General features: G+C 42.9%; 2 protein-coding genes across 2 annotated transcripts in view; both read right to left on the reverse strand.

The window, feature by feature from the left end:
- The window catches only part of MYRFL (myelin regulatory factor like), a 69941-nt gene extending 63969 nt beyond the window's left edge, over positions 1-5972 (reverse strand). The window contains 2 exon segments of the mRNA XM_030549459.1: positions 1564-1636; positions 5902-5972. Of these exon segments, the coding sequence (XP_030405319.1) occupies positions 1564-1636; positions 5902-5972 (144 nt within the window).
- Positions 5973-10767: 4795 nt separating this feature from the next.
- RAB3IP (RAB3A interacting protein) overlaps positions 10768-19805 on the reverse strand; it is a 36889-nt gene continuing 27851 nt past the window's right edge. Inside the window, exon 12 of the mRNA XM_030548750.1 lies at positions 10768-11126. Within this exon, the coding sequence (XP_030404610.1) occupies positions 11044-11126 (83 nt within the window). The 3' untranslated portion in view covers positions 10768-11043. The remainder of the gene's footprint in view (positions 11127-19805) is intronic.

The raw sequence follows: 19805 nt of genomic DNA on the forward strand, positions 1-19805 counted from the left end.
ATATTTTCCTTACAAAACCAAAACACTAACATATAGAATTTAGCAATGAGCGGAAAAGGTTCAGTACTTTGTCCTTCGTTGCTTAGCAACTGGATGCTATAAATGGATTTTATGATTATAAGGTCTATAGCATTAACAAGGTCTTTTTCAAAAAGTCAGCTGGAACTCCCTAGAACGATAAACAATCTTACTTTTAAAAATACTTGTGGCCTTTCTGGGTTTATAATAATATAGTGTAAATAAGGCTGCATGGACAACACCGTTAGGCATCTGCATGTGTAAATGGTTATGCCTTAAGTTCCATTCTGCTCTACCTTTTTTTTGTTCTCAACCTGAGATGACTTCTGCTAGTAACTTTGGACATCATTTAACTGCCCAACACCCAAATCTGCGTCTGTCAGTTTACACAACTCCCTTCTACGTACCTGCCAGCGCCCAGCTGTAGCATACTTCCAACAACTACTATGTTCCGTGATCACAAAGCAATTTATGAAATGTGTATTTAGGAATCACTCGCTCATTACCAAAATAGAGTTACCTCTGTTTGCTACAGAATCCCAGCTTTACTGTCCTCAGCACAACAGGTAATAGGGAAGAGTTTGAATAGTTTGAAGAGGTGTGATCGACATTCCCTCTTTCACCACAGTCAAATTTTAAAAAGCAAAACCCTAGTGGGAATCATTAACATTTCAAGTATGGTAAACACACAGAAAATATATTTACCTACCTTTCATAACTGTTGTTCAAGATGTGTTGCTCACATCCATTCTTATTCTAGGTGCGTACACACCCATGTGCACAGTCATTGGAGACTTTTGCCTTAACAGTATCTGTAGGGTTGGCTGTGGTGCCCCCTTGAACGACACGCTCATGCGTCAGTATATTAGGCACCACTGACCCTACGTCCTCTCAGTTCCTTTTTGCCAGCAACTCTGACAGAAGGGGAGGAGGAAGGTAATGGAATGGACTGTGAGCAACATATCTTGACGAACAGCTATGAAGATAGATTTTTCTTTTTTCTCTTCTTTGAGTGTTTGCTCATGTCAGTTCCATTCTAGGTGACTCACAAGCAGTATCTACAGAGTTGGGATCAGAATGTGCAGTTTCGCGGCTTGCAGTACTGCCCTACTGAAGCTGGCATTGTCCCAGGCCTGCTGGTAAGTATGCAGTGGGACATAATATATAGACGAACAACCAAGTGGCCACCCTACAGATGTCCTGGATAGTCACCTGGGCCAGAAAACCACTGAAGAGGCCTGTGCTCTGGTCAAGTGGGTGGTGACAATTGCTGGGGCGGCACCTTCACTGATTGTAGCAGCCAGCAGTAGATGATGCAGTGGTGATTCAAGAAGAAATTCTTTGGGTGGATACAGGGTGACCTTTCATCCCTGTCAGCCACTGTGATTGCACAGACTTATGAATGGCTTGGTTCCATCGATGTAGAATGCTAGTGACCTCCTAAAGTTCAAGGCATGCAGTCTACACTCCTCTTCTGACTTATACGGCTTTGGAAAGAAGACTGGTAAGTAAATGTCCCTGGCTTGGATGAAACTGAGACCCTACCTTGGGCAGGAAAGCCGGGTGCGGTCTCAGCTGGACCTTGTCCTTGTTGAAGACCTTATAGGGCAGTTCCAAGCTGTGCGAGGATGAAAGTTTTTACAAATATGACACTTGTCCTCCTATGGGCTTCCCCCAAAACACTTCAGGCAGCTGTCGTAGGGGTCACTGATTGGCATCGGCCTGCTGCATGATGCACAGACTTGAAGCCAGGCGAGTGGGGCATGCTCTGCTGGGGACGAAGTGCCAGACAGGTCTCTAAGTACTCTAACTTAACACTACAAAGACTAACTATGTACAGATTAGGTATAGCAAAGATCTGTGCAGAACTGCTAATGCTCTTGCAAATGGCAAGATGAGGCACTCCAACCAACCATCACGGCCGGTAAAAGGAACTGAGAGGGCATAGGGTTGGCATCTAATGTACCAACGCATGAGCGTGGCACTCCAGGGGGTGCCACAGCTGGTCCTATGGCTACCGCTAAGGCAAAAGTTCTCCAACAACTGTGCACATGGGCGTGCACATACCTAAAATGGAAATCATCATGAGCAAACACTCAAAGAACAAAAAAAAAAACCAAAAAAAAACCCCCAACCTTTTACGACCTCTTCATTGTACAGGTTAAAAATGAACCTTTAAAACGGACAGACAAGGTCTTAAGGTACCTGCTCCCAGACTTATTGTGCCCTCAACTGTATTTTCTCAGAGGGTGAACCTGATATCTCCTTTTCTAATATGTCCCAAATAAGACTTCCTTGTTTAGAGGAAAGATTTGCCTCAATCATCCTTTGGTTTTTTCATTTTCCAATCTCTCATCCAAGTCGAAATTGCTCTTTATTTCCACCTGTGAACACTGAAATATTTTCTCTTTAAACTTGTGCCTAGCAAAAATTGTGTTAAAATTTCTGCCACTCCACTCTTGTAGCAATCGTGAAACAACACTGATCTGAAGAGACCTAAAAATGGTGCATAGGTGTTTGGAATAATATCTGCTTACATTAGTGACAAAAAAGTTTGCATTTGATGGAATACATGTGTTCACACCCTACATGCCATTGTAATAATCTTTGTACAAAAGTATGCCTTGTAAAATATCATTGGAAACCTCATAATTTGCTGGTCAGTATTGTCCTAATAAAATGTGTGTGGCAACATTGTATGTGAAATTATAAGATCCCCCGGATGATATTATTAACACATGTTCCAAACCCCACAGCCCTGCCTAGGCAGAAGTCAGACCCATTCTGGCAGATGAAGACCAGGCTTCCGTTATGCGTGTCTTCTTCACTTCTCAGCTGGACGACAGCAATGTGAGATGCTTGGGCATGAAACCTTCACCGCTTAGGAAACTCCAATAGTCAAAATGCTGCAGCACTCTCTTGAGCAACACAGACTGACTGCTGTAATACATCAGACCTGTCCTCGCTCTCTTCTACTGGCTCCTATAGAATTTCAAATCCAGTTTACGGTCTCGGTCTTTATCTTCAAGTGCTCCAGGGTCGAACTTGAAAACTCCCTATAGCTCTGGACAAAGATAGTGGTCAATTCAGCAGTTCCTCTGGCACAGTGGAACTCTCAACAGTAAGCGTAAAGCTGTCTGCGGGAGACAGGACCTTCTCTGGAGGTGGTCTGAGCCTGTGCAATGAACTGCCCTAGGAACTAAGGACCATCAAAAACTTCACCATTTTCCTTGCCAAGTGAAAGGTGTATTTCTTGACCTTGCCTTCTCTAACACACACATACAACAGATATGTTAAACAATTTTTTAAAAAAAAACCACCAAACAAGACACTCCACTCAAACATTTCTCTCTTGGGGACAGCAAAGAGGACAAACACCAAGTGATAGATATGTAGTCTCTTTACACTACTCAAATTATCTCAAATACTATGGTAATGGGTGCAGAATAGATACTACAAAGAACAGAATAGTAGTTGACTCATATGTAGTGAGTGTGATAACTTACCCTAAATTGAAGCAAATCCAGCTAACATACTTGCTTTGTAGGTATCTATTCTGCAACCATTACCATAGTATTTGAGGATAATTTTAGTAGTGTAAAGAGACTACATATCTATCACTTGGTGTTTGACCTCTTTTGCTGTCCCCAAAGAAATGTTTGGACTGGAGTGTCTTGTTTTGGTGGTTTTTTTTTTTAATTGTTTAACATAATTTGTGCTTACCTGTGGCTTTAAAACTAGCCACTGGCCTCTGAACCACCAACTCTTGTCATATGCAAGGTTATTAAGCTGTTTGTAACCTTGACTCATACTATGTGACTGTGGCCAGAAAATGATTTTCAGCCTTTTACAGCACTGCTCTGTCTGACACCTGTATTACAATGGTATGCTATTAACTCACTCTACTTATAAGAACAAATATTGTATAGGAAACATCTTTCAAATTTGTGTTGTTACTGACATTAATTGTAAGATAAAGCTTTCATTTAGTTCTCAGAACACCTGCTATACATCCAGTATACTTAAAGGGTTAAAACTCTTAGTGATTATAGTTAGAGAAGTGGCGCCTGCTAAAATGCTGCTGGAATTCGCCCGGGTAAGATTCCATTGCTTGCATTATCATTTCCACAGAAGTCACCGAGTGTGTGCTTCATAGTTCTTCCTAAATCCTTGCTTTGGAAGTGATGTTAACAGGGTGCTCTGCAGTTACTTCCAGCATGCTTAGACATAGTTTTTGAACAGACCTCCCAGATTAAATGCCTGATTTTCATAAAGTATCTAACAGTTACTCAGTACAATGCAAGGTTGTTAGAAATCCACCAGTCTGTTTAATGCAAAATTAAATCTTTCTGAAAGCAAAGAAGAAACAGTTTAACTTTCATTTGCAGTATATTTTTTCTCAGATTCACATTAATAGTATGAACTCCTTTGTTCCTTTTATAAACTGAGGTAACGGGAGATCTATAGTTATTAATTAAATAAGTTAATGTATTGGATGAGGCTTTTTTATAGTACACTAAGGTCCAATTCACATCAAGAGTATTTACATCTGAGTTATGCAGTGGAGGAACAAATATCCCAGCCATTCAAATTCAATTTTTTTGACAAGTGAAAAATCAGGGAAGGAAAAAAAAGGAAGAAGTAGCATGTTTTTTGTCTATCATCTAAATTGAACCACCATTTTGAACAGGTGGCATTCAGTGTTAGGAGACTTGAGAAATTAGGTTTATTGGATTACAGAAATCAAAGAATGGAAATATATTCATAGAGTCCAAGGCCAGAATGGGTACTGTTATCATGTCATCTGACCTCCTGCATAACACAGGCCATAATACTTCCCTGTAGCAGGGTGGATCCCTGCTCCTGCCCTGCAGGGGTTAAAAGCAGCCCTGGGAAAGGGGGCTGGGCTTAGAGAAAGCAGCCTGTAGGCTGGGGTTCTGAAGCCTGGGCTGATTGGGGAAAGTGGGCTCAGCTGTGGCCATGCTCCAATCAGGCCCAGCAGGCCCCTATAAGAGGCAGTGAAGCCAGAAGGCCAGGATAGTCTCTCTATGGACTGGAGAGGGAGACAGGTCTGGCTGCTTGGGAACTCACTCAGGGGACCCTAGAGGAAGGCAGGGATGAGGAAAGACCTTAGGAGCTGGGAAGCCCTAGGCCAGCAACTCCCAGGCTGCAGGGCCTTATTCTAGGCCTCTGAGGTACTGGGCTTGCAGAGAGGCAGCTGGAGGGTGGGTAAAGGCAGCCAAGCCAAACCCCTTTGCCTATGATGAGTGGCTGATATTGCAGTCTGCCCCAGGGCGTGGGGGCTAGACAATGAACTGGGCAGAGTAGCCAATACTGAGGCAAAGTGGGGATAATGGGGTGGGGATTCCCCTGGGAGGGGGGAGACCCAGTTAAAGGGGCACCAGGGTCCAGGGAGGGACACGGGGGCCAGCAGAGGACAAGTGGATCACCGGCCTGCAGAGGGGGCTCTGGGCTGGGACCGAGCTAATTCCCAGAAAGTCACCAGCAGGAGGTGCCACAGGGGTGAGTCCACTTGTCTACATTCCCCCAAAATAATTCCTAGAGTGTATCTTTTAGAAAACATTCAATCTGATTTAGAAATTGAGTGATGGAGTCTTTACCATTACCCTTGGTAAATTATTCCAATGGTTAATTACCCTGACTGTTAAAAATTGACCTTTATTTCCAGTCTGAAATTGTCTAGTTTCAACTTCCAGCCACTGGATCATGTTAAATCTTTCTCTGCTAGACTGAAGAGTCCATTACCAACTATTTGTTCCCCATGTAAGTACTCTTGTTAAGCCATATAGACAAAGCTCTTTGAGCCCATCACTATAAGACATGTTTTCTAATCCTTTAATCATTCTTGTAGTTTTTTCTGACCTCTCCCCACTTAACATCCTTTTTGAATTACGGGCACCAGAACTGGACATAGTATACAGCAGCAGTCGCATCGTTGGCCAACAGAGGCAAAATGAGCTCTCTACTCACACTTCAAATTGCCATTTAGCATCCCAGGGATCACATTAGCCCTTTTGGCCACAGCATTGCACTGGGAACACACATTCAGCTAACTACCATGACCCCCCCAAATCTTTTTCAGGGTCACTACATCCCCAAATAAAGCCCCCCATCCTATAAGTATTGTCTGTGTTCTTGTTCCTAGAGGTATACATTTACATTTGGCCATATTAAAATGCATATTAACTGTATGGAGAAGAGGAAAGGTGGAGACTGTAGTGAGGTTTGACTGATGATGAATCAGTGTGACATCTGGCAAGAAGTTTTTACTGAAAGAAAATTAGACAAAGTTGAAGGTCAGATTAAAGCCTCCCAAAAGAGTCCAAGGGAGAGGACTAAAGACACCAAGAAATGTTCAGTCAGCTTCAATAGAACACATCATGCTGAGCAGGGTTTGGCTCCTACTCTGTGGTGGGAGAAATGGTTCTCAAGCTCCATGGACATTAAAGTAAAGCCTCAGGATATGGCAAACAGCTCTGGACATTTGCTAGGAGAGCCAGTCATTCCCTGGTATTTTCCTCCCTGCCATTCATCACTGGGAACTCCTGGGGATCATGGTTTCCTTTATTTCTATTTCTGCTGTATAAAGGAGAGCATAGAGGAATCCTTCCAGTGCTCATGTCATTAGTCCTCATTTACTCTTGCATCCTGTTAATGGAACTTGCTGTGTAAATATCGGATATTTAGTGTTTCCACATATTTTCTTCCCCAAACTAAAAATTCAAATAAAAAAATAATACTAAGTGTCTTAAGACGCACATGCCATTTGACAATAACTTTTCAGAATTGTTGAGCTACTTAGAAACTGTACTCTTACCTTCAAAGAACTGCTGCAGAGCCTCATTTCTCCCACCACACCATGACAAGAAGGTAGAAGCTTTTTTTTCCTTCACAAGTTTAGGGACATCAGACTGTGAAACAGTTGCACTGTCCTCTTTTCCAGCTGATGTATTTTGAACACGTTCATAATCAGGTCATTCTGCTGCTAAAAACATGTCTGAGTAGATTGTCTTTGCCCCAGGGAAGTGATTCTTTCAAAACTATGCTAGGCAATGGACTCAAAGCTTCCTACTGCATGCAGGGAAGAACCTGACAGACTTTAGGAGGAAACTGTAGAAGGCATATTTTCCTTACTTCATGTGGGAAAACTATGTAAGAGTAGTTAATTTCTTCCTTGTTTCAAGGACCGTTGCCCCCAGTAATGCCCTTAGCTACACATAGCCAAGCAAGGCGGCAATAAAATTACTTATCTTGTATTCATCCTCCACACTGTATAACTGTTCATTTGTGTAATGAGTAAGTACTATAGATGAAAATTGATATGATCAAATGTAATAGGAAACACCACTGATTACCGTAATTGTGCATTATCTGGATGTTTCATTATGGCTCCCTGCATAATATTTGAGTTTCATCAATATGAATTACCTCACCATATGCCTGTGGGAAAGTATATCCCCATTTTACAATCATGAAACTAAAGCACAGAATTAAACCACATGCCCAAGTCACAGAAGTCTGCATCAGAACTGGGAACTGACCCAAGATTTCCTGAATACAGGGCACGGACACCAGTCCACCTTTTCCTCATTTATTTGATGTACATAGAAAAAACACTGTATGCACTCCAAGATTTGCTCCATCTCACCCCAAAGACTAATTGAAAATCGACCATATCTATGTATGGTGGGTAACTCCAAGAGGCACATGGCTTGGAATATTAAAGTTGAAATGCAAACTCAAGACAAGAGATAGCAGATCAGTGTTAAAAGAGTGGTATTTATTGAGACCAGACTAATAGCCAGGGTCACTGCCCTCATGGAAGCAAGAACCCATTGGGTATACCTTTGTAGTCCTTGGCTACAAAAAAAAAAGTGTGCACATGGATAAACTTTCAGAGATAAAATTCCTTTTGTGCCTACACAGGTACCAGATACCAAAACAGCGTTTCTGTTGGTATGAGCATTAGTTTTAATCAGTTTGTAAATTAGCATTTTTAGGTATCAGGTATAATTCAGTTACAAGAATACAGAAGAATTCTGGAAATTGGTTGGTTTGATTTCAACAGAAAAGTTTCTCTTTCAAATACTCAAAATAAGAAATAAATGATAGTTCAAAGATGCCTTTCGCAAGCATTTCTGTGTACAGCACAGAAAGATAACCCATGAAATGGGGGTGATAACTACTGAAAAATAGCAACAACTAAACGAGAACTTTAGGCTATTATTGCCTTTAACAGAATATGTATAACCTTTTGACATGAATGTTACAATTCATCCAGCTTTTCTACAGTGAAAACCACAGACCAGTGGTAGGATTCTTTTTATATCCTTTCTCCAATGGTTTCAAAGAATGTTGCTGGGCAATGGAGAGAGATTGGGAAAAAATGGTATTTTACTATTGGAATGACATCAACACACATACAGACCCCTTCCTGAAATACTGTTATGCACATTTATTCCATTAAATCTTGCAACTCATTCAGTTTACTTTTGTGCAAAATTATATCTTTGCAAGTATATATTTAGTGATTAAATCACCTGGAAACTATGTATATTTGGAATTTCATAAAATGAAACAGCTATTTACTACTTCAGTGCTCTTATTATAATTTGAGCAATATAAGCTTTTTTGTCTCTATTTTAATTTGATAATCAATTTACCCACCAATATACTTTTATTTGTAAATGAACAGCTGCTGTCAGGATCAAAAACAAGCTACGGTTTTTCCCAAAGTGCTTATGTGTGGTAAGCCTGCTATACAGTGCTGGCCATGTTCCATGCATCCTGATCAGGTGTCTGCTGCTGGCAAAAGCAGGCAAAGTGGCACTTGAGCAAAGAAGCATTTTCTTAAGGAGCCATGATCATCTTTTTTCAGTTTTCCTTTGCAAACAGTTCTACATGTGAGGAGATTAACAGAAAGAAATTTGCTAATCTTAATTTTTCATCTAAGGAGTGCAGAAATGATTTACATGTGCAATGCCAGTTGATGGAAACTGATGTGTAAAGAATTACTGATTGGATGGTCTTAATATAGGGGAAAAAAGGGAAAAACAAATGCAGAGAGAATGAAGGACAGGGTGGGAAGAAAGTCTGCATGACCAGAAGGTGGCTATGAGTAGGACAAAAATTAGAAATCTAACACTGATAACCATAGCACTGTCTCTTTGAGCAGAATTGGCACAGTAAAGTTTAGAGGTGAGCTACTTGAACATATCCCCCATTAGAATACTACACAGTACAATTGTTTTTCCATCTCAACTAGTCTTAAGGACACACAAGCTCCCAGTGCAGTGCTGTGGCAAAAAGGGGTAATGTGATCCTTGGGGTACCCGGATTGGCGGGTAGCAATAGATCTATCAGGAATCGATTTATTGTGTGTAGTGTAGACACGATAAATTGATCTCCGATCACTCTCCCGTCGACTGCTGAACTCCAGCAGTGCGAGAGATGGAAGCAAAGTCGACAGGGGAGCCTGTCGATCCAGCGCCACGAGGATGCAAAGTAAGTAATTTTAATTTGATCTAAGATGCATCAACTTATGCAACTTCACCTATGAGAAAAGTGTAGCTGATCTTAGATGGATCCCTCCCCCCAGTGTAGATCAGACCTTGGATGTATAAAAAGGGAAATAGTGAGTAGAAGGGAGTTGATTTTACCTTTGTCTATAGCAGGGGTCAGCAACCTTTCAGGAGTGGTGTGCCGAGTCTTCACTTATTCACTCTAATTTAAGGTTTCGCATGCCAGTAGTACATTAATGTTTTTAGAGGGTCTCTTTCTATAAGTCTATAATATACAACTAAACTACTGTTGTATGTAAAGTAAATAAGGTTTTAAAAATGCTTAGGAAGCTTAATTTAAAATTAAATTAAAATCCAGAGCCCTCCAGACAGGACCCAGGCAGTGTGAGTGCCACTTAAAATCAGCTTGTGTGCTGCCTGTGGTACGCATGCCATAGGTTACCTACCCCTGGTCTATAGCATTGGGAAGACAGATCATAGAATACTGCATACAGTTCTGATGTTCATATTTTTAAAAGGAGGTTAAAAAAATGAGGAGGATGCAGAAGAGAACCACAAAAATGATTTGAGGACTGAAATAAATGCCTTCTGTGGGAGACTTAAAGACATCAATCTGTTTAGTTTATCGAGAGGTGACTTGATTACAGTGGCTAAGTACCTTCTCAAGGAATTTATACTGGGTAGTAAAGGTCTCTAGTGTAGGAGAGAAAGCATCATCTCTCATGTCTTCATATCAAGACTGGATGCCTTTCTGGAAGATTTGCTTTAACAAAAATACAAGTTAGGATTTAATCAACAAGTTACTTGGCTCAATAAAAGGGGTGAAATCTAAAGGCCTGTTATACACAGGTCAGACCAGATGATCTAATGGACCTTTCTGGACTTAAACTCTACAAATCTATAAATGAGAAATGTAGGGAGAGGGCAACATTTAAAAAAAATTTTGGAGAACCCCAAATCCTCTTAGATATTTCCTTCTATACTGATGATCAAATGCCCAGATACTGCAGTGATGGGAAAGTTAGAAGTGTATATGAGAGACATTTACTCACCTATTCAAAAAATTGATTATTTCAACCAACTCTTTTCTAAGGGTCAGTACCATACAAACTCTACAGAGTTTAGAGTGACTACGGTGGTGGTGGGGATGGGGGGTGATGGTTCACATGGCATTTTGCATTATAAACTATACAGAACAGAAAATAAAAACATCTTCAATCTAACATTTATTTAATCAGAGGTTTTGTTTTCAATTGTAAATTACAATAACTAGTACTTGCCACATTTTGTTCAACTGAAGTATCATATCTAAGCATACACAGCATAGGAGAATTTAAAACAATCACAGAACTTAGTGCAATTTGCAAAAAGGAGAAAAGATCTTGGACCCACTTGTTGGAAATAAATATCAAGTGACAAAAAATTTCAGCCATTTTAGAGTTTATCCATATCAAAGTTCACGCATGCGCCAGACTGTAAAGAATTAGAGCTCTTCCTTGTAATATCCAAGTTTTGCCAATGACATCTCTTTTCTCAGCTGCATAACTTCCCAGAACATCTGATCCGCTGTACAAAATAGAAAAAGCGTAGAAAAAAGTAACTGAAACAAAATCTCCATCCTCATTTATTCATGATTTTTAACTAAGATATGTAGGCTACCTCATCCAAACAAAAGTTTCACCTTTAGAAACATTTTACAAAGTGGTATAATTTCAAAGCTAATTTCACCAGTTTCAAAATCCCATCCTTTTATTTGCACAAAGGAACATGCAATGTTTTTCATTTTTTTATTTTTTTTTAAACATCCTTTCAATCGACAGAAGTCATCCCAGTCAGGAATGGGCTTTCTATTCACTTTGTAACTGCAGATCTGAGAGACCTGGCAGCCTGAAAACAAGGCATTTTAGAGCTCTTAAGTGATCTTTGGAATTCTGAGATGTAAAAAGGCAAGAATTTAAAATATTTAGTCCAGAGGCCTTGCCATTATGTGCAATACTAATACATTGAGGAAACCTTGAATCCCCACATAAAGGGCTTAAAACTATTAACCCCTCTGCATCTTCAATTGCTGGAGTGCCTATTGCCAGAAATGGTTTTCCTTCTGGGGAATCCTTATGAACAGTTTTAAAACAAACAGTCTTATAGCAACCTTGCTGACATCACTGTACCCAACCAGACCATAAAAACATGGAGGTTTGGCAGTCATATATGTATGTGTTAGTCACTTTACTGGATACTGTTTGCTGTGTTGGTTCCAGGATATGAGAGACATGGGTGGAAGAGAGACACAAGCTTTCCAGCTACACAGAGCTGAAGAAAGTTCTGTGTGGCTTAAAAGCTTGTCTCCCTCTTCCACCAACAGAAGTTGGTCCAATAGAAGATATCATCCTACCCACCTTCTCTCTCACTTTACTGGATGTTAAAGTTGAAGTTTTCCATATGAAAATATCTTCACACTAAAAATGGCCTTTAAAATCAGAAATTTCCATTAAAATTGTGGGGAATCCCCACCCTTTTAAAAAAAATTATGGAACAAAAACTGAGCTGCTTTTTTCAGTTTAATCAATTTCCATCTTTCCTATTTCTTCTGAAAGAGGGGATCTTTTTTAGCGGCAAAATGGAAAAAAGGAAGGTGGAGAAACAGACGGGAAGAAGGAAAACCAACGTTTTTGGATAATTAAAAAGTGTTCCTTTTCAAAATGTGGGAATGAAAACTAAACTAACTTCCTCTCCCCCCCAGACACACTTTTTCAACCAGTTCTAGTAACATCAAAAATGTACGATTATGTATGAAAAATGTTAGCAAATGAGTCTTTGTTCTGTTGTATAGCCCCTACCACAAGACAGTACAGTAAATGACTAGGGCTCCTACACGCTACTGTAATACAATCAACCATAATTAATTATATGGTTAAACAAAAAAGACACCACTGTTACATCATTTTCCTTAGGATCATAGTCCTGACTGTAAGTAAATATAAAGGTGTTGCTCAAATTAAGACTAAAAACTAAGTAAAATGTTTTCCCCATCTTTCAGAAATTCTTGAAGAAATTTAAGATATAGCTTTGTCTAAAATAAAAAATAGCACCAGTTCAAAGAAGCATATAGTACAGTATGTGGATGACCACCATAAAAGCCTATATTCGCCTTACTCATAGTATAAATTATCTGAGAAAATATTTGCATAAAGCAACAGTTCCAATTTATATAAAAAATAAATACTTTTTTCCTAAAAGTGTAATGTAGCTGAAACATCAAGCCAAAATACTGAGTTCAGAGAACTGCTGTTAAACATTAACAATTCAGGTAAACAGGAACATGTTTCCAATATTATCTATTATAATCTTTCCCCTTCAAATAGTTTTCAGTCTTTTAATCTTCACAGTATTGTGGCAAGCATTATATCACAAACTGAGATAAATATAAGCTTTTTTGGGCAGAACAATATCCTCCTCTTAAATTCAATTGCTTTAAAATTAAGGCCAATTATTTTCCAAGTATACTTCCTGCAATTTCCTTAAATTATTATTACCAGAAACCTGTGACATATGCATTACATATATTTGCACTGAACCTGTTCAATACTTAAGCTAAGTCTACACTACCACTTGTTGGTATAACATATGTCACGAGGGGTGTGAATAAGTCACCCCAAGTGACATAAGTTACACTGTGCTAAGCACTGGTGTAGAAAGTACTATGTAGATCTTCTACTGCCAGCATAACTACAACCACTGATTGAGGGTGGATTAATTAAGTCAACGGGTGAGCTCTCTCCCACTGGCTTAGAATGGCTACACTAGAGAGCTTATAGCAACGCTGTTATAAGCTCTCTAGTGTAGCCATAGCCTCAGAAGTAGGTTGTCTTCATGTAAATTTACTAGGGCTGTTGATCAATCACCATTAACTCATGCGATTAACTCAAAAAATGTATAACGATTTTAAAAATTAATCATGATTTATTGCAGTTTTAATCGCACTGTTAAAACAGAATGCCAATTGAAATTTATTACTTTTTTGGATGTTTTTCTATATTTTCATATATATTAAAGTCAGTGTTGTCACTGAAGTCAAAGTGCTTTTTTATTACAAATATTCGCATTGTTAAAATTATAAACAAAAGAAAATGTATTTTTCAATTCACCTCATACAAGTATTGTAGTGCAATCACTTTGTCGTGAAAAAGACAGTTACCTGTTCCATAACTGGTGTTCGAGATGTGTTGCTCAGATATATTCCACAGTAGATGTGCGTGCTCACCACATGCACCGGTGCCAGAAGGTTTTCCCTTAGCCGTAACCGTAGGGGGGAAACACTGCTGCGACCCCTGGAGTGGCACCTCTATATAGCGCTATAAGAGGAGCTGTGCAGTCCCCCAAACCCTCGGTTCCTTCTTGCCAGACAACTCCAACAGAGGGGAAGGAGGGCGGAATGTGGAATACACCTAAGCAACACATCTCAAAGAACACCAATTATGAAACAGGTAACTGTCCTTTCTTCTTCGAGTGATTGCTCATTTGTATTCCACAGTAGGTAACTCCAAGCTATATCTGATGGAGGTGGGTAGGAGTTTCTGGGACACAGTACCGCCCTACCAAACCTGGCGTCATCCCGAGCCTGGGAGATGATCGCATAATGCAAAGAAAGTGTGGGCAGAGGACCATGTGGCAGCTCTGCATATGCCCTAGATAGGGATGTGAGCTACGTAGACAGCCGACGAGGCCTGAGCTCTCATAGAATGCGCCTTAACGATAGGTGGTGGGGGAACCCCTGCAGATCATCACACACGTATGCACGAGGTGATCCAGCAGGAAAGGCACTGAGTGGAAATCGGTTGTCCCCTCATCTGTTCAGCCAATGCAACAAACAGTTGTGAGGATTTCCGGAATGGTCTGGTTCGGTCCAAGTAAAAAGCCAGCACCCTATGCACATCTAGCGTGCGTAGGCAGCGTTCCTCATTGGAGGAATGGGGCTTAGGACAGAGTACCAGTAGGAAAAGGTCCTGATCCATATGGAAGGGGGAGACCACCTTTGAGAGAAAAGCGGGGTGTGGGCGAAACTGGACCTTATCCTTGTGGAAGACAGTATACGGGGGTTCCGAGGTCAAGGCCCTAAGCTCCGAGACATGTCTGGCTGATGTGATAGCAACAAGGAATGCTACCTTCCATGACAAGTGAGACCAGGAACACGTGGCCACGGGTTCAAAGGGAGGACCCATGAGGCAGGATAACACTAGATTTAGATACCATTGCGGCATGGGGGACCTAGCACACAGGAATGAATGATCCAGGCCCTTAAGAAAGTGGGAGGTCATACTGTGGGGAAAAAAAATGAGTGGCCCTGTACTGGCGGGTGGAAGGCCAATATGGCCACCAAATGCACCCTGACGGAGGCAGGAGCTAGCCCTGGGGTTCTAAGGGACAGGAGGTAATCAAGAATGAGTTGGAGCAGTGCAGATGATGGGGAAGTTCCCCACTCCTCCGCCCACCTAGAGAACCTAGACCATTTGGCCAGGTACATCCGTCATGTGGACGGCTTTCTGCTTTCCAACCGAACTCGTTGACATTCTCTGAACACCTCCCCTCCTCCTCATCTAATCACGGAGTAAGCATGCTGTCAGATGAAGCGCAGCCAGGCTGGGATGGAGGCATCCCCCTTCCTGGAAGAGGAGATCCGCGTGAAGCAGCAGCCTCCACAGGAAAGCTGCTAGGAGTTGCAGGAGGGTCCCATAGCAGTGTTGTTGGGCCCAATCTGGGGCTATGAGGATGACCCACGTCCTGTCTGCTTTTACTTTTTGCAGGACTTTGCCTATTAGGGGGAAAGGTGGAAAGGCATAGAAAAGTTGTCCCGACCACTGAAGGAGGAAAGCGTCCGCGATCGCCCCTCTTCTTGCCCCTCCCCTGGAACAGAGCTGGGGGTAGCATCGGTTCTGGTCGGTTGCAAAGAGGTCGACCTGGGGAACCCCCACTCCCGGAACAGCTGTAGGACAACCTCCCAGTGGAGTGACCACTCGTACTGGTGGGAAAAAACCCTGATGAGGTGACCGGCTCACACACTGCGGATGCCGGGTATGTGGAAGGCTGACAGGGAGATATCGTGGGCTATACAGAACTCCCACAAGCTCAGGGCTTCCAGGCATAGGGCTGAGGAGCGTGTTCCTCCCTGCCGGTTGATGTAATACATCGCAGTTTTATTGTCCGTGAGGACTCTGACCACCTTCCCGTGAAGGTGCCCCCTGAAAGCTACGCACACTAACCATATTGCCCTGAGCTCCCTTGGAAGGGGCTTGGTGATTGGCCATCCTGAACTGGAAACTCGCCAAGGAATAAACCTTCCTGCCAAACATGTCCAATCTCCTGGTATCTTTGTCCTTAGGAGTGGGCGCGGCCTGATGGTGATATCCCCAGTGGTTGACTGACTCTACCACCAGAGAGTTAGGTGCCGGGTGGGAGTACAGGTATTCGTGACCCTTAGCTGGCACAAAGTATTTCCTCTCTGCTTTCTTGGAGATGGGGGCCAAAGAAGCTGTGGTTTGCCACGGGGTAGCTGAAATACTGGCTACCCCTTGGTGGAGAGGTAGGGCCACATGGCCTTGTGCCGAGTATGACAGTACATTAAAAAGGGAGTTAGATGGCTGCTCCATCTCCTCAACCTGGAGCTGGAAACTAGACGCCACCCGCTTGAGGAGCTCTTGGTAATCTTTGAAGTCCTCTTGTGGGACGGGCAGCAGTGCCACTATGGCATCCTCTGGCACCAGCGAATGGACTGGCACAGAGCCTAGGACGTCGGACGGTACCGGTGGGTCAATCCCCAGGTCAGAGTCCAGGCGTGGTGCCGTCAGTTCGGGACATGTTGTTTTCTCCCTCTGTCATGGAGGGGAGGCCGAAGGAGCCTGAGACACTCGGGCCACCGAGTGGGGTCTCACCTGGGTGGGGATCCGCAGCCACAGTGCCCATTGACACCACTGCCCTTGCCACAGTGTCCCGTACCACTGACCAACTTGGGTGCCGGGCGGTGCAGTTTGCTCTCGCTGAGCCGCACGACTTGGAAACAGGCGGCTGGGTGCCGATGCAGAGGTCGCCGACAACCGCACAGTACCGTAGGAGCGATGGTGCCTGCAACGGTGCCGTCCACGTGACCTGGACCTTGAGGACGAAGATCGGAACCTGTCCGAGGTGCTGCTCCTGTATTCGCCCCGGTGGCCGGAGCTATGACGCTTTGGTGCTAGTGAATCACAAAAGGAGTCCCGTGAGTGATGTCTGGTAGAGCGGGAACTCGAACCGGAGCATCTACGTAGGTGACGTCAGGATTGGCTTCGGTATCTTTGACGAGAGGAGAAGTGGCGGTGCGCTTATCCCAGTGCCTGTGTTCCCTGTTGCGGGGCGCAGAGAAGCACCGAGGCTCCCCTATGGGCAACGAGCTGGTTAGCCTAAGCGAGGTAGAGGGCTGGCATGAGGTGCAGGAAGACTGCATCAAGGGAGGCGGCGAACGGTCCTCAGAGCAGGGAGTGTGCCGCGTCGGGGAGAGTTGTTGCTCTCCCAGTGGCGGCTTCCCTTGAGACCAGGGTCCTGTCTCAGGCAGTGCCCCGGGTACCGGGAGGATTAAAATGTCACGCGCGACCTCCAGCGTCAACGGCATTCTCTCTGCAGGGAAGGCACGCGCAGACAGGACCGCGCTGCTCCGCTCAACGCAAGTCAGGGGCTTGGGTCTGGCCTCACCTCTATCTTTCTCTCGGCGCCACTGAGTCTTCTCTTGTTTCTTAGAAGGGGAGCAGAGCCGGCTAGTGGAGGGGACTTTGCTCCATACCGAAGACGCAGTGCCAGGTGCCGAATCCATTCGGCGTGCCGGTGCCAGCGCTGATTCAATTAGGAGAGCATAAGTCTAATGTCCCTCTCCTTCTTAGTCCGTGGTTTGAAAGATCTACAGATCCTACAGCGCTCACTTACATGGATCTCGCCCAAGCAGCAGAGACACTGCGTGTGCAGATCACTTCTTGGCATAGAACTGCGACAGGAGTCGCATGACTGAAGCCTGGGGCATAACAGGAGAAACTATTTAACTATTGAAGAACTGTACTACTAAGGGTAACTAGAGAAGCTGCAGCAATGCTGGAACACGAAGTTCTGACTACCTTTGCTGGCGGCAAGAAAGAACTGAGGATGGGGGGAGTGCGCAGCTCCCCTTATAGCGCGATATAGAGGCGCCACTCCAGAGGTCACAGCGGTGCTCCCCCGCTATGGGTACTGCTAAGGAAACAAAACTTCCGGCACTGGTGCACGTGGCGAGCACGCACACCTACTGTGGAATACACATGAGCAATCACTTGAAGTGGTGCAACTTACAAATGTAGATTTTTTTTTTGGTTACATAACTGCACTCAAAAACAAAACAATGTAAAACTTCAGAGCCTTCAAGTCCACTCAGTCTTACTTCTTGCTCAGCTAATCGCTAAGACAAATAAGTTTGTTTACATTTGCAGGAGATAATGCTGCCCTCCTCTTATTTACAATGTTACCAGAAAGTGAGAACAGGCATTTGCATGGCACTTTTGTAGCTGGCACTGCAAGGTATTTACATGCCAGATATGCTAAACGTTCGTATGTCCCTTCATGCTTCGTCCACCACTCCAGAGGACATGCTTCCATGTTGATGACACTCATTAAAAAAATGCATTAATTAAATTTGTGACTGAACTCCTTGAGGGAGAATTGTATGTCCCCTGCTCCGTTTTACCTGCATTCTGCCATATATTTCATGTTATAGCAGTCTCGTATGATGACTCAGCACGTTGTTCATTTTAAGAACACTTTCGCAGCAGAGTTCACAAAACGCAAAGAAGGTAATAATGCGATATTTCGAAAGATAGCTACGGTACTCAACCCAAGGTTTAAGAAAATAAAATCCCTTCCAAAATCTGAGGGATGAGGTGTGGAGCTTGCTTTTATAAGTCTTACAAGAGCAACAGTCCAATGCAGAAACTATAGAACCTGAACCACCAAAAAAGAAAATCAACCTTCTGCTGGTGGCATCTGACTCAGATAATGAAAATAACCATGTGTCAGTCCACACTGCTTTGGATTGTTATTGAGCAGAACCCGTCATCAGCCTGGACACATGCCCCCAAGAATGGTGGTTGAATGAAGGGACATGAATCTTTAGCATATCTGGCACGTAAATATCTTGCAACGCCAGCTACAACAGTGCCACAAGAACCCCTGTTCTCACTTTCAGGTCACATTGTAAACAAGAAGTGACAACTTACACATCCAACATATTGCTGCCAATATACTGAAGTGGCAATCAACATTACTGATGTTCTAGAGATAAGAATGGAAACAAGCAATTATGGGAATTTCTTGAAAAGCATCTATATTATTAGCTATGAACATTTAGCAGCTGAAGCACAAGGCAAAGTTTACTCTGATAAAGAAAATTAATTGATTGTGAAGGTTGTGGGGGCTGCCTGTAATATTTTATGATTATTATACATTACATATATGGATTTGATTGTTATTGTGTTTGCTATATGATTACTAAGGATTAATTTAGGTATGGGTTAGTTTGTACCCAGACAGGAAAGCAGACAAACATTTCTGATATTTTAAAAAGACAATGCAGGAGTCAAATCCTCTCAAGTTTTATCTCCACCATACTGGGATCAGCAGTCTGGCTGGTGGGGAAGGTTTCAGCTTGAAACCTCTGGGAGACTCCAAGTGAGAGAGAGAAACAAAGAACTTGGGAGTGATTACAAATCTTGAGGCCCTGAAGTTCAGGAGAAAGGAAGGCAAGAGACTGCAGGGGTGCAGAGCAGTGATGGGGGTGTCTGAAGCTGGACCTACTTAGGTTTTAGATAAGACAGATGCATGCAGACTGGTCCTGAAAACCCTTTTTCTTGTTATTCCTCATTCCTGCTGTTAAGATTAAACAGTACTTTGTTTTGAACAGGCTGTTTGTGTATTCTCACAGTAGTCACAGCTCTCAAAAGGAAGATCACTAGGGCTCAAATCCACTCAGGCTTCTGAGGAACCACAGCTGACACTGTGCCCCAGGAACAAGTCTGAAGGTAGGAGAATTGCAAGATTCCACCCTGAGAGTGGGGAAGGCAAGAGACCGCTCTCTTGAAGGGGTCCACTCAGAGACAGAGAGGGTAAAAGGTGCAGACAATCCTGAACCATGATGTTATTTACTTTTTTATTTAAAAAAAGTTGCATGCATCAAACATATTAGCAAAACTTAACAGCGAG

The sequence above is a fragment of the Gopherus evgoodei genome, chromosome 1 (assembly GCF_007399415.2).
Source record: "Gopherus evgoodei ecotype Sinaloan lineage chromosome 1, rGopEvg1_v1.p, whole genome shotgun sequence".
Lineage (NCBI taxonomy): Eukaryota > Metazoa > Chordata > Testudines > Testudinidae > Gopherus > Gopherus evgoodei.